Source organism: Aulonocara sp. 'chitande type north' Nkhata Bay, linkage group LG13, assembly GCF_057382095.1.
Source record: "Aulonocara sp. 'chitande type north' Nkhata Bay isolate Kocher_YH1m ecotype deep benthic linkage group LG13, A_spYH_male_GT1.1, whole genome shotgun sequence".
Lineage (NCBI taxonomy): Eukaryota > Metazoa > Chordata > Actinopteri > Cichliformes > Cichlidae > Aulonocara > Aulonocara sp. 'chitande type north' Nkhata Bay.
Genome location: NC_141356.1, coordinates 3519123 through 3531791, shown reverse-complemented (window position 1 = coordinate 3531791; position 12669 = coordinate 3519123). Strand labels below are relative to the sequence as shown.

At 40.2% G+C, this 12669-nt stretch overlaps 1 protein-coding gene across 4 annotated transcripts in view; it reads right to left on the bottom strand.

The window, feature by feature from the left end:
• The window catches only part of LOC147315466 (uncharacterized), a 496228-nt gene that overhangs the window by 68365 nt on the left and 415194 nt on the right, over positions 1-12669 (bottom strand). For all 4 annotated transcript variants that reach the window (XM_086258292.1, XM_086258291.1, XM_086258294.1 and 1 more), the window contains one exon: positions 7118-7169. In XM_086258292.1, the coding sequence (XP_086114418.1) occupies positions 7118-7169 (52 nt within the window). The remainder of the gene's footprint in view (positions 1-7117; positions 7170-12669) is intronic.

Here is a 12669-nt window from a genome sequence, read left to right as displayed (position 1 = left end):
TTGAGAATGAGATTGTTCTTATAAGGTAAGCCAAGACTTTGTTAGCAGCACATAATATTACACAATAATATTCATACAAAAAGTATGACAGATTAGAATTACTTTGATTAGAATTTAACTGAAAAGTCTTAGATCGCTATTATGCTAAAAAAAACTTTTTTACTTTAGCAAAAGACAGCAAGAGTATGTTTACACTGTGGTATGGCTGAACACTGAATCCACGTGTATATATTTGCCTCATCAGCCTGTACTGACTGTTGATTTTACACTGCATCACATTTTATGAGCTGATCAAAGAGAGTGGAAAAGAGTTCAAATCGGCTCCATAGACTTAAACCCACTATATTAAAGTGTCACTCATATGTTAATCTATTAATTATAATGATTCATTAGTTCTGAATAAATAATGATGTGAAATGGGGCCATTTTGTAGGATTTTTTTATCTTGATGTTCATAATTTAAAGCAACTTGATGTAAATTATTTGTTATGAGTGACATATAGTTATGTTTGACTTTTACTTTACAAAAAACGTAAACGCGTGACAATTGACACTTTGGTTAAATAAATATTCTAAAGATGAACTGAATTTGTATGAAAGAAAAAAAAACATGAAAGAAAAGCCCCAATCGCAGACCAGTAGAACCAGTGTGCCACAGCAGTGTGTATGAAGACTGGCCTGGTTCTGAATAAATAATAATGTGAAAATGTTGAAATAAACCATTTAATTGTTATAAGGGATAAAAATATAGATTGCAGGACTTTTAATTTACTTGTAATTGAAAACTTTTACATGTTCCCATGGCAGAAAAAACGCTGATTGGCACAGTGCTTTCATCTGTCTGGGTGAACTGGACATACTGGACTTACATGTGGCTCTATGAGCAGCCAGTAGAATCTGCATTACATCCAATCTGTAACAAAAAAGACATCTCAGCAGAATGTATGAAGCCCTGGCCTGGCATCTAGGACTTGTGGTCGACTACCTCCCCCTTCCCACACACACACACACACACACACACACACACACACACACACACACACACCACCCTTCTCTTTCTTTTCTCTCCATCTTTAACCCTCCACCCACTCCTTCTATCCCTCCCTGCCTCTCCGCCACCCTCCCTTCACTCCCCACACCCCCAATTGGCTGTGGAAGATGGCTTCAGTGAGTCATCTTGGGACTGAGATCAAAGGCAAATTACAGCCGACGTCTATGCAAAATGTAATATGGAAACCCCCCAGCTATGTCCTCACTATTGATTTTTCTCTCTTCTCTTCCATCCCCTCTCTCTCACTCTGTCCCTTTCTCCTCATTTCTCCGCTTCATTTTTATCCAAGCACAATACAACACAGTGTGAAATTTGAAGAAAAAAAGGCCCCCGAACTCTCTTCCACATGAAGGGGGTTAAAAAAAAAAAGAAAAGAAAATGAAGGGGGGTGGAGTGTATGATTTGGCTGTCCCTAGTTATGCCTGTTTGCATTTAGAGCCCATTTTGTGATGTAAGTAGTCCTGTTTCTTGTGCCGAGCGCCACTTTAGGCAAGGGTTTGATGTCAGAGAGGGAGGGGCTGCAATATGTTCCGCCCAGACCTTTCTCAAATTAAATAAAGTCGACAGGCAGCGTTCCTCGCATGCAATAGAGTCATATTTGTGAAATATCGGGTTTTGGGGTTAAGATGTAAGTGCGAGGCTAAATGGAGTTCTTCGTCAGATTACTCGCTCTCTGAAGTCACTCGGGCCCTGCAGGAAATTGAAATGAATTGTGAAGCCATTCCCCGTATAAAAGGAGCCTGTGACTTTTTTTCAGATGTGAATACGTGGAATAATGCTGGGGTTATGTATTTTTGACTTGTCAGCTTGTTCACTGACAAAGCAACTATTTCACAGAGAAATGCACACAAACCTTTATAAATGCAGACACACTCGGGCTTAGCAGACTTCAAAATATTAAGCAAAGGTGTGGGCTTTTCTTTCAGAAGGGACGGATACCACGACAAAGCCGAGTGTTCTGCAACCAAAAACGAACAATACCATGTTCATTTAATTAGAAAACAGTCCAATGACATATTATAGATTAGAACATGATTTATAAGTATTATTACAATTTCTATTTTCAAAGCGTTTAAGGAAAATTGCTCAATACTGTTTTTTCTGTGACATCTACTTAGGACAATATTATGATCAAGAGCCAGATTTGCTAACGCCATTGCGATAGCACAAATTTAAAAGTACTGTTGGTATTTACAAAGAGAGCCTAGGGGCAGGGCTGTGTGTAAGAGGTGGCAATTCATGCCAAGGATTGTGTGCAAGAGATTTTTGTGACTGTTGCTCATGTATTTCTGGGAGTTCCTTTCTCAAGCCATACAGTATAGTGAGGGACATATTTCAAACGTGTGCACAAACTGATAGTATTTACATGCATGTTCAGACATGTTCAGACTGCTAACCTATCATATTTGTTAATGCTAAGGCCATTACACACTGAGTGTGTGGCAAAAAGAACGACAAAAATTCTAAATTTTTCAGATCTGAATTTGTTGTGTAATGTATATACACACTGAAAGCACTGCATTTTTTCATCTTCAAAAAATATACTGTGAAGAAATGAAGTCGACATCAAGCAATGAGGATTTTCCTTTGAAATGATGCAGTTGTTGTAGCTAAGAATAATTATGAATACGTGAAGAAGAGTTTGAAACCTATTTTTGTTGAATGAAATATTGAAATTGATTTTACATCACCAGTGTGTAAAAGCCTTAACCCTAATTTTCTGACAAAGGCAACACTTAACACTTTTTTTTGTAAATATTTTTTTTATTCATTTCAGTTAAAACGATTGTTTTTGTTGCAAACAATTTCCTTTTAAGAAATTGCACAAATTACATTTACTGATAACTTTTAAAGTTAGTGTTAGGGTTGGGCCACAGAACAGAGGTGAGGATTAAGCAAACGTCAACCCTCTCTTTATGAAACTTTTGCCTACATGACTCAAACAGAAAAATGTAGAAAACAAAAGCTGCAAGGCCAAAATTACTTTCAGTTTCTGAAAAATGGCGCTTGTGTAGTATTTGGCAAAAACATAAATCTTAATCCTAAACCTTAATGGATCTGCTGGATGTAAAAAATACTCTGTGTTATTTTCCTGGAATCCAGATCTCTGCCTAAAGATGAATATAATGTTGGTGCACTCAAGGTTGGTGATGTTATTATGAACACTACACTGGGTAAAATCCAAAATGAGAAGAAACCTAAAATACAAACTGAGTGGAAACACAAAAGTGTAAAGTATTATCAGTAAAGTGTTATATTTGTAATTGGAAAATAAAAGTTTATAAGAAAATTGAGCCTTGTACTTTTATCAAAAATAAGCCATCAATGTGTAAGTAGTACTTTTATAGCTACTCAAGGTGGAGCTAGTTCCAGATGTTTACTTCAAAGGGAAATGTGAAGAAGAAATAGGCCGAAACATTATTCTTCTATTTAAATGTTCAATAATAATGTCAAATTTTGGGGTGTTTATTGCTGTGATCTCTAAAGAACAGCTGAAGGCAGACTAGAAAAGTGTATCATCCCCATCAGAAATGATGACAGCATTGTTATTATGAATAAAACACATCAGGTAAATAAACAAATAACGACAACATCTGCACTAATTTCACAACATGTTTGAACAAATCTCTCCTGGCAAAAATAGTCGAGTAATGAAGGTGTTTGTAATTTGATAAACAATGTGCGTATAGCTCTGAGCTGTTGATCTGTTTCATCTGAGGAGCACAAAAAGCCGCAGCGCGCACACACGCTGGTTTCCCTCGCAGAGTCTACGTGTGTGTGTGCGCGCGATGCGGTGCCGGAGCCTGTTGAACTGTGGGTAAATTTTGTGCCGGCTGAGAATAAAATGCTGCAGGGATGAAATCCAAGCAACACACCTGGAGTCCAGAGAGACAAATGGAGATATATAGAGAGGGGAAGACAGACACTGAGAGGAGCGTGAGTGCTGAGTGAGTGGGCTGGAGAGTGTGCGAGCTTCTACATTCCCGTGCACGCCATCGACTCTACTCCTTGCTTTGGCGTGTCAATTTTGCTTAAGTGGATTCATGCTTTCAAAGAGTGTTTGTGAACCTGTGTGTTTGTGTTGTGCTGTGTGTGTGTGTGTGTGGGGGGGGGGGGGGGGGGGGGGGGGGGGTCAAAGACGTTAAAAAAGGAAAAAATGAAAGCAAGAAAAGCTTTTTTTTCCCCCACTTGTGTTAGTGTCTGCAAGTGCAGCGGTGCCAGCTTCAGTGCCCTCAGCTATGGGCACAAAGACGACAGTGACAACCCATTCATTTCCCTGACGAGCTGTCGCCTGCGGGAGGATAGGTGACTTCTCCCAAGGTTATTTATGGCATTGTTGATCTCTCATTCGGTCCTCTCTGTCGCACAATCCCTCCCCACCACCCGCGCCTTGCCATCCCACATCCCAAACAGCATCTTTCTCTTTCTATCACCATTATCTGTCTTCAAGTCAACACTTCATTGTCATTAGCCAGCTTTGAAGATTTAGAAAATTAATGGAGACGCACGTATCGTCCATACGTGTGCACATTTCGCTTAAGCTGTCTCTCCCAAATCTGGGGCCCATATTTCTCAAGCTTCTCTTATTATTGATGGAGCTGGTCTGACAGTTAAAATTTGAGGTCAAAGGTGTCGTTGATGATGATGGGTAACTCTAACTGATCAAAATCAGAATATGTGACTGTTGGCCTTCCTATATTTTTTTCTTCACCTGTTCCGATAACTGGGTAAGTGTAGTTTTCACTTTAAAGTCACTTGCTTCTCATATTTGGTTCACATAGGTATGTTTGCTTTTTTTTGAGGACATTATCAGTATCAATGCATTCTCAGGCCTTTATCCCTAGAACTGCTGTCAAGTGCAGTGTATGTCACCATGTGCTTTGACCCTGTTGTTTGGATGATAAAAATGCTTCCCACAGGACCGTGTACTGTTTAAAAACCATTTACTTTAAGATTTCCAGTGCATGACATGTAACCTGTAGCTATAACTTAAAACAAGCCTTGCTCAAATACTGTATACCTACTTGGTCTAAGTTCACAATATATAAAAAACATAACCATAATCCTTTTTTGTTTTATTACTACTATTAAAAAATATATTAAGATGAAAACATACACTGTTTAAGATGAGAGGGAGATTTTGATGTCATATATATTTATATATATACGAGTGTATTTATCATGAGGCCCAAAATGCTGTGATCATAACTCCACCTAGCCGGTGTAAGTACATGCTTACACCTTCACATTCGCCGGCATTTTGTGTTATGCAGACACACACGCAAGCACATAAAAGCCAGAGGAAACACTCCTTCCCACACACACACACATAAAATGAAGGAGTAATGTGATTGAACCTGCTTTGGCAAGCTCTGACGGGTACTCGACATGATTAAGAGCCAATATAGTGTTGCATAAAGCCAAGCTAAAGATGTCTCTTTCTCCGAGCCGCTGCTATTTGCCTGCTCCTTAAGCCCCTCTTTGCATCTCCCTCAACATGTCTTTTAAGCGCTTCTCAAGCATCTCATAGTGAGAACTTTTGCGCACATCATCCCGGATCCCTCGCTCAAATTCAGAACCGTATCAAATGTCAGTGAAATGGGGAACACTGTGGTAATAAGGTGTTTTTAAGGTCCTTTTCGGGAGGCGAAAAAGCTGGAAAGTTGAGACTGGGTTCATCTTTTGGGGCTTTTTCTCTTTCAAGTAACGCGCCCCCCTTCCATCCTCTTAAGACCGATCATTATGTGCTCAGAATCAGCACTCTTTAGATGCTGAAGTTTGGAGATGTCCAGACTTGAGGCAAAAGAAGGATTGCGAGGAAAAGTGACGGAGGCAAGAAGGCACAGTTAAAATTCAAGCTGCTTGACCTCTCGGTTTATATCCAAGTGTACGCTTCTGCAGAAAGGCTCTCTTCTGTGTGTGTGTGTGTGTGTGTGTGTGTGTGTGTGTGTGCATACAAACACATGTGCATGTTCAGACATTTAAAGAGGTGCTGAGCTGTTCATCTACTCAAAACTTTCCATCTCTCCAGACCTCCCAATCCTCTCGCCTACTTCCATCAAAGTCCTTTTCTCCTCTCTGCCTTCCTCGACTCCCCTCTCTTCCATTTCCATGTTGTTCTGCTGTTCGCTTGTGGCGAGGCAGGCATCATCTCGTATACATGGCGTGGCGCATGATGTGGGACCACGGTAATGCAAGCATCTGTTCAGGGCTTTTGTGTTCAAAAGATTCAATTAAAAAATAATTACCAAAAGATTAGTGGTAGTCCGGTACGACTGTAGTGTTTGAATAGATGTTTCCTTTTCATCTGCTGTAATAATAGGATGCTTTTTTAATTAAAGAAAAAAAAGAGGAAGCAGATGAAGAAAAAGAAGAGGAAGAAGAAGAAGGAAAAAGGCGGGCCTGTCTCGGTACACCCTGTCTGAAGACAAAGTTTGTTTGATGTGCAGCAAAATTAAATATTTTTTTGATCTAACAAATTAATTTTCACCCCCACTCCCAAGCGCTTCCCATCCTCCCCTTTCCTTTTTTTCTGTAGGAGATAAAGACAATTTAATTTAGATACCAACATGGTGAGTAGCAGTGTGTGCACACACACACACACACTCCCTTGGTCAAGCCTGATGAGGATCCACCACTAGCAACTAAGCCATATCTTAAGTGCAGCTGGGAGTGTGACGAGGAAATGGAAGTCTGCATCATAAGAATATTCCGATGGGCATAAAAGCTGTGCTATGTATTATAAAGGGGGATGTAGCTGCAGGCCAACCATGAGCAAATATTTCAGCAACTATAAATAATGTTTATTACAATAATATCTAACATGCGTCCAGCAACCCATCAGTGCTTAAAGACAGGTTGTCCGAGTCATTCTTATAGAAGTCGTACCTGTTTGGAGCGTCCAACTGGATATATTTTCTCAGCCCAACAAAATATATTTCTTAAAGCATTTGAGCAATTCAGTAACAATTACTGGTAATTATTGGTATTGAATTAACAGTCACAATTACCTCCCTCACCAGGAATTTGAAGGGAATCTGTTCAGCTCTGGCCTGGCTGACTCACCTGTTTGTCACCTCTGCCAGTAGGAGCACATTCATAGCAGCTCTGCAAGGATCTGGGGAAACAACAGGTATTGTTAGTTCCATGACCACATCACCACCACCGCCACAGCATCAGCAGCTATCAACCTGGAACTTTCAACAAAGCACACAATCAACTTCCTCCCCTCTTCAAAGTAAGGCGCAGGGCAGGGTGCTGGTCTGTCACAGGAAGTTACAGACAAGTCCTTGTTGGCCTAGAGAGGCAACGGAGATTCCTGGACATCATCATAACTGCCACACTCAGGCCTGACATAGCTCTGTTGTCTCAGGTGTCAAAGCAAATCATCCAGCTGGAGTTGACTGTCCCGCAGGAAGACCGGTTGGACGAGGCCACGGAAAGAAAGATGGCCCTGATGGCTGACTGTTAGATTCAGAGGGGGGAAGGCAAACCGTGAACCCATGAATGTGGGGTGTAGAGGTTTTGTAGGACAGTCTCTATAGTCTTAGGGCTCTTTTTGATCTGTGGATTGCAGAGAAGTAAAGCCATCAAGCCATCTTCAGTGACTTTGGCTTAAGAGGGCTCATACATGAAATAATCCTCCAGGTCTTGTGTTGGAATATTTAAACATGGGTACAAGTTCTTTCCATGTAGCAGTTTTGGTCAGAACTCGTCTTAGGCCTGAGAGAGATAAATTAGCAGATACCAGACTGTTTACAAATTAAGATGCATTAAGATAGAGCAAATCTTACTGACTTATGACTTATGTTATGTCCAGCAGGCCACACTCACAGGATTTTGTCCAAAATGTCCAAACCAAAGTAAAACGTTCTACCAATCATTTAAGCCCACAAACCCACTGAACACTGATTAGCAAAAGTTAGCATGCTAAAGTGACATTTTCCAGTTGAGCCGAAATGTTGCTAGCCTTGCTAATAAAAAGACAAAAAGTGCTGTCCTACTACGGCTCTCTGCACATATCAGCGCTCCCTCGAGAGTTCTCTGTGTCATGAGTGTCAGGCCCACCCACCAAGCTATTTGCTCAGTCTTCACACCATGACACCAAAATCTCTCATTGTCTTGGGTTACACCACAAAATTCAAACCCTAATGGTCCGCTCTGTTACGAGAAAAACATTGCATTTCTATACTTTTCATACTTGCATAGCAAAATTTTGGAGAGGGCAGCTGAAATAAAACCAGGTGACAGAGAGACATACAGCAAAAGAGAGAGAGAGATGTCATTGACTCCTTGTCCCTGTGGCTTTGTTCCTGCCATGCTCTGCAGCACAGGGCTGACAGGCCCCAAAGCAGTGCCCACTATACGCGTGCGAGCACGCACACACGGGCACACACGCACATACACTTGCACACTGTGTTTGGCCTGTCAGCCACGGCAGCACCTGTCAACTGCTGACCACTTCATTGGACACCCCCAGAGAGAGAAAGTGAATGAGAGGAAAAAATGGGCTACTACAAACACAGCAGGCAAAGCAAATGACTGACCTCGCTGTCCAGATGGGTCCTGTCCTATTTGACGCATACAACGCAAGCTTAGCCACGATACCAAACGGCGAGGGTTTGCTGTTTCATTCATTTTATGGTCTTAGAAGATCACAGTTTCCTGTTAATGATGAAGCATTACACAAACAAGTAACAGTGACACACAAAACTTTACTTTAATTCTGCTCAATATGCCATTCTCCTTCTAAAAAGATATGTCTAAGCTAAACTTCTGCACTGTTCCACTTGGTAATATCCAAAGTGTCGTTTAGGTTTCGATATTCTGGACGAATATATTGCGAACAGAAAATAATGACATGAAAATTTTTGTTGCTGGTGGTTAATTAAACTGAGACAAGACACATGAATTGAATATATTTGCTTCTATCCAGTGGGAAGTTAATTCTCTACTTTCCATATAATCATCCTATTCGTTTTTCTGAATACAACTTTCCTGATACGGTGTGTCGCTATATATTAAATTACTCTGTCTAATAAATCATTAAAAACTTTGCTTTCAATGATGTTTCCTCCTGTACCTCCCTTCCCAAGTCCCCCAGAAAGTGTTTTGCTGAGAAACAAAAGATAAATGAGAAAGGGCCTTGTTGCGAGGAAGCAGAAGTATACCCAGTTGAGAAGGTTATTATCAGGACAATAGACAGTTATTATCCTGGACAAACATCTTTATGATGAGGCAGGAGCAACACCAACACAGGGATATCAGATACATCATGTTTTGTCAGGATTCTAAGAGAAGAGTGGAGTGGTGCAGAGTAAAAACGGTTCAGCATGTTGCTCCACGAAACCAATGTTTCTTGTAATGATAGTAGACAAGTCACTCAACTCAGTGGATCAGACAGGTTTAACGGTCTGGATGAAGCCAATTACCAAGTAGTTTTGCTTAAACATTAAACTTTTGCAGCACAATGCAGTCCCATCAATGTACCTAGAGTTCCTCACTAAGCTTCAGTAAATGATAGATCGGGTGTAGGAACAAAAAAGGCATGCTCAATCGGTATAGGAAGGCTATCAGTTTCTTTAGAATATTTAAAATAGTTTTTGTTGACATACTGACAAATTGGTGACAATGTAGAACTGAAGTTACACTGTGATACAAGGCCAGCCATTCCATGGGTAAAAGATTTAGGGTCGCTCACAGTATAGGGCTGTATAGGAGGTGATACATGGTTCCTGGAACTGCGGGCCATTTTACTTTAGCTTCACTTTAGTTAATGCATATACAGTACATATTTGGAAAGCTGCGTCTTTCTCTTTTTCAAAGATGACATGATGGAAAATAGTTTAATTTTATGAATGCAGATCAAATAGTTGAGGTGTTGTACGCTGCTTAATTTTGAATGTTATCGTGGCAAGAGTTAAGTCTTGGCAGAAGCAGAAATGTGCAAAAGTTCAAATTTCCCATTAGGACTGCCTGAGAACTAGCTATCAGCAACTGCATTCCAAAAGTATGAATATTGGCACGTGCCCCATTTCAGTCAAACTCTAATCACAACAGCATTCTAAAATTGCTGCATCATAATCCTTATAATCAGGACAAGGTGCAATATGCTTGCATAGCAACTCCAAGGATTGAAAGCTTGTTAGAGTAGAATAATAAACAGCTTTCAGCTATTACAATCACACCACATTCAATCATTCAGTGTATGGAAATGACTGATTCAATTTCAGTGTAGGAATAATGATTATAATGTGTCTGTAATATGTTAATACAGTTTCAAGTCAGCTGTTCTTTTCTTTGATTAGTCACATTGTCACTGTTTTGCTCTCTGTGAGTAGATTACATTTGCTCTTTGGTCTGATGGAGCACTCATAAATAAAAAAAAAAGAATAGGATAGAATTAAGTAAGAGAGGAGAGAGCTTTAGAGAAGAGGGATTAGGATTCAGAGTGTTTGTTGGAGACCAAGAGCAGTCATGGTATTGTTTACCTCCGACTTTATTCCTGGTCTTATTGGCAAGGCTTCAGTCTTGACTAGACATTGATTCTTATTTATAGAAGAGTGGAGTCTAGAGTGTGAGTCTCGGGGTATACTGAAGTCTTGGGGTGTTGAAAAAAAGGTGGATTTAACACAGAAGGCTATCTGCCAATCTGTGCAATTGTTATGTAAATCCTCCATCCTCCATGACACCTGCAGAGAAATGTGTCGCTGTGTATATCTTTGAATTTTCATTTACCCTCAAGCTTAGCCAGTTCGTTTGTCTTGTCTTGAAGACTCCCATTGTAGGTCAGTTTTGATGACATCTGTCAAGTGGTGCAGAATGCACCATGTGCTTGAATAGCATGTTTTTGCTTTAAACCAATACATGTAATCACGAGGATCCTTCCCCAGTCCTGATGAGTAACAGTAGTGCCAGCCTGTCTGATCACTGCAGACTTATTGTCATAATATCGCAGTAATAATGCTGTGAAAAAACGCACAAGTTTTCATTTAGAGCAGTTGAATTGGAATTAGTGCAGAATGTTGTTGGTGGTACATCAAACAAGAGTACAAATCACAACAATGTCATAATGCCAACAAAATGTAAAATGCTACAAGCTATCATAGCATAGCAAACTGCAATGAATCAGTCAGGCCAAGGTGCAGAGCACAACAGGGCAGTTTACCAGGGCAGCTGAAAAGTCAAGTTCAAGCAATTGACAAATTGGTGATTAAATTAAGAATTTAATCATCGGTAGTTTTTAAATCTCCAGATCTTCCATCAACTGCACCAAAGTGAATAACTCTGTCTTAACTAGCTGTTTTGTTGCAGGATGTGAATCTCTCTCATTGAGTGAGAGAAGTACTGCTAGAATAGCAGAAGTGTGAATGCCACCAGCAATATTCACTTTACTTTTGTAATTTTACTTTACTTCACTTTATTTAAAAGTAAGTGCGAGTCTGAAACAATAAGACTGCAGAGCTGGATTATTTAAAATTGTTTAAATGTGAGTTTTTTATTCTTAAATTTCATGGTTATCACAACAATGTTGTTCAGAGTATGCAAATTTAACTTCCTATTGGACCCCTGCATAGATGAATGGGAAAAAAAAATGCATTTAACTTGACTTTTTGAAATATCACTGGATGGTATCAGTTCACATAGATGGCTTCCTATACCATCTGTCCTCTCTGTCCAAAATGTGAACATTTTGGACAGAGAGGACAGATGGCTTGAAAGAGAAGTGAAAGAAGCCATCTATGTCCATTGTGAGCGACTATCTTTGAACAGAGGCGGTGGTTTACGACACCAACTCTCTGCCATCTATAATCCAGTTTTGAGATCCCTTCCCAGACGCCTTAACGCCCACTCACATCCTGGGCCATCTGACCTCAGGAATTCGCATGATAAGGTGGGGCCAGGTTTCACAATGAACTCACCCAAAACTCTGGCTGATTGGGACCCACACCCAGTTTCACACCTTGGCTCAGGCGATTAGAGGATCATCAGGGGGTCCTTTTGTCCCTCTGTGGGGGGATACTCCCACTAGGTTTATATCTGGGACTCTCCACCATTTGACCTTAGAACTGAAGAAGTTTCTCGGATGAGAGGTGAAACGTCTTCAAGTAACTTAAAGAAGTCCAGACGCTTTTCTTTGCAAGCTCGTTTGAGTAATATGCAAGGAACCATCTGATTAGACTTGCAATGAGTTCCAAATCTGGTTTGGGTAATCTGAACAGGAGACAATATCATGGAAGTGCATCATGAAAATCTTTTGGTTGTTGTTTTCTGCAGTGTCCAGTGTCTCCATTTTGAGATTCCTCTATAACACTAAGTCCAAGAAAGGCAGACTCCATCAGGAAAAATAAAAACTGCTACTTATCAAATTAACTTTACAGATAATAACAGTGAAAGCTGTTAAAAAGCTGTTAAAATGTCACTTACATATATTCTTTGAGAAGGTCCCACTACAGTGCTGTGGGCTATTGAACTGTAAAAGACAGAAAGGAAGGCACATTTGTGCAAACAATAGCTGTTTTAGCAGGGAAAATGTAAAAATGACACTATCCATCTTTCTTTTTTCCTTCTCTGTTAGTAGAGGGATGAAATAGAGGTGGGGGGAGTGGCAGAGTGGA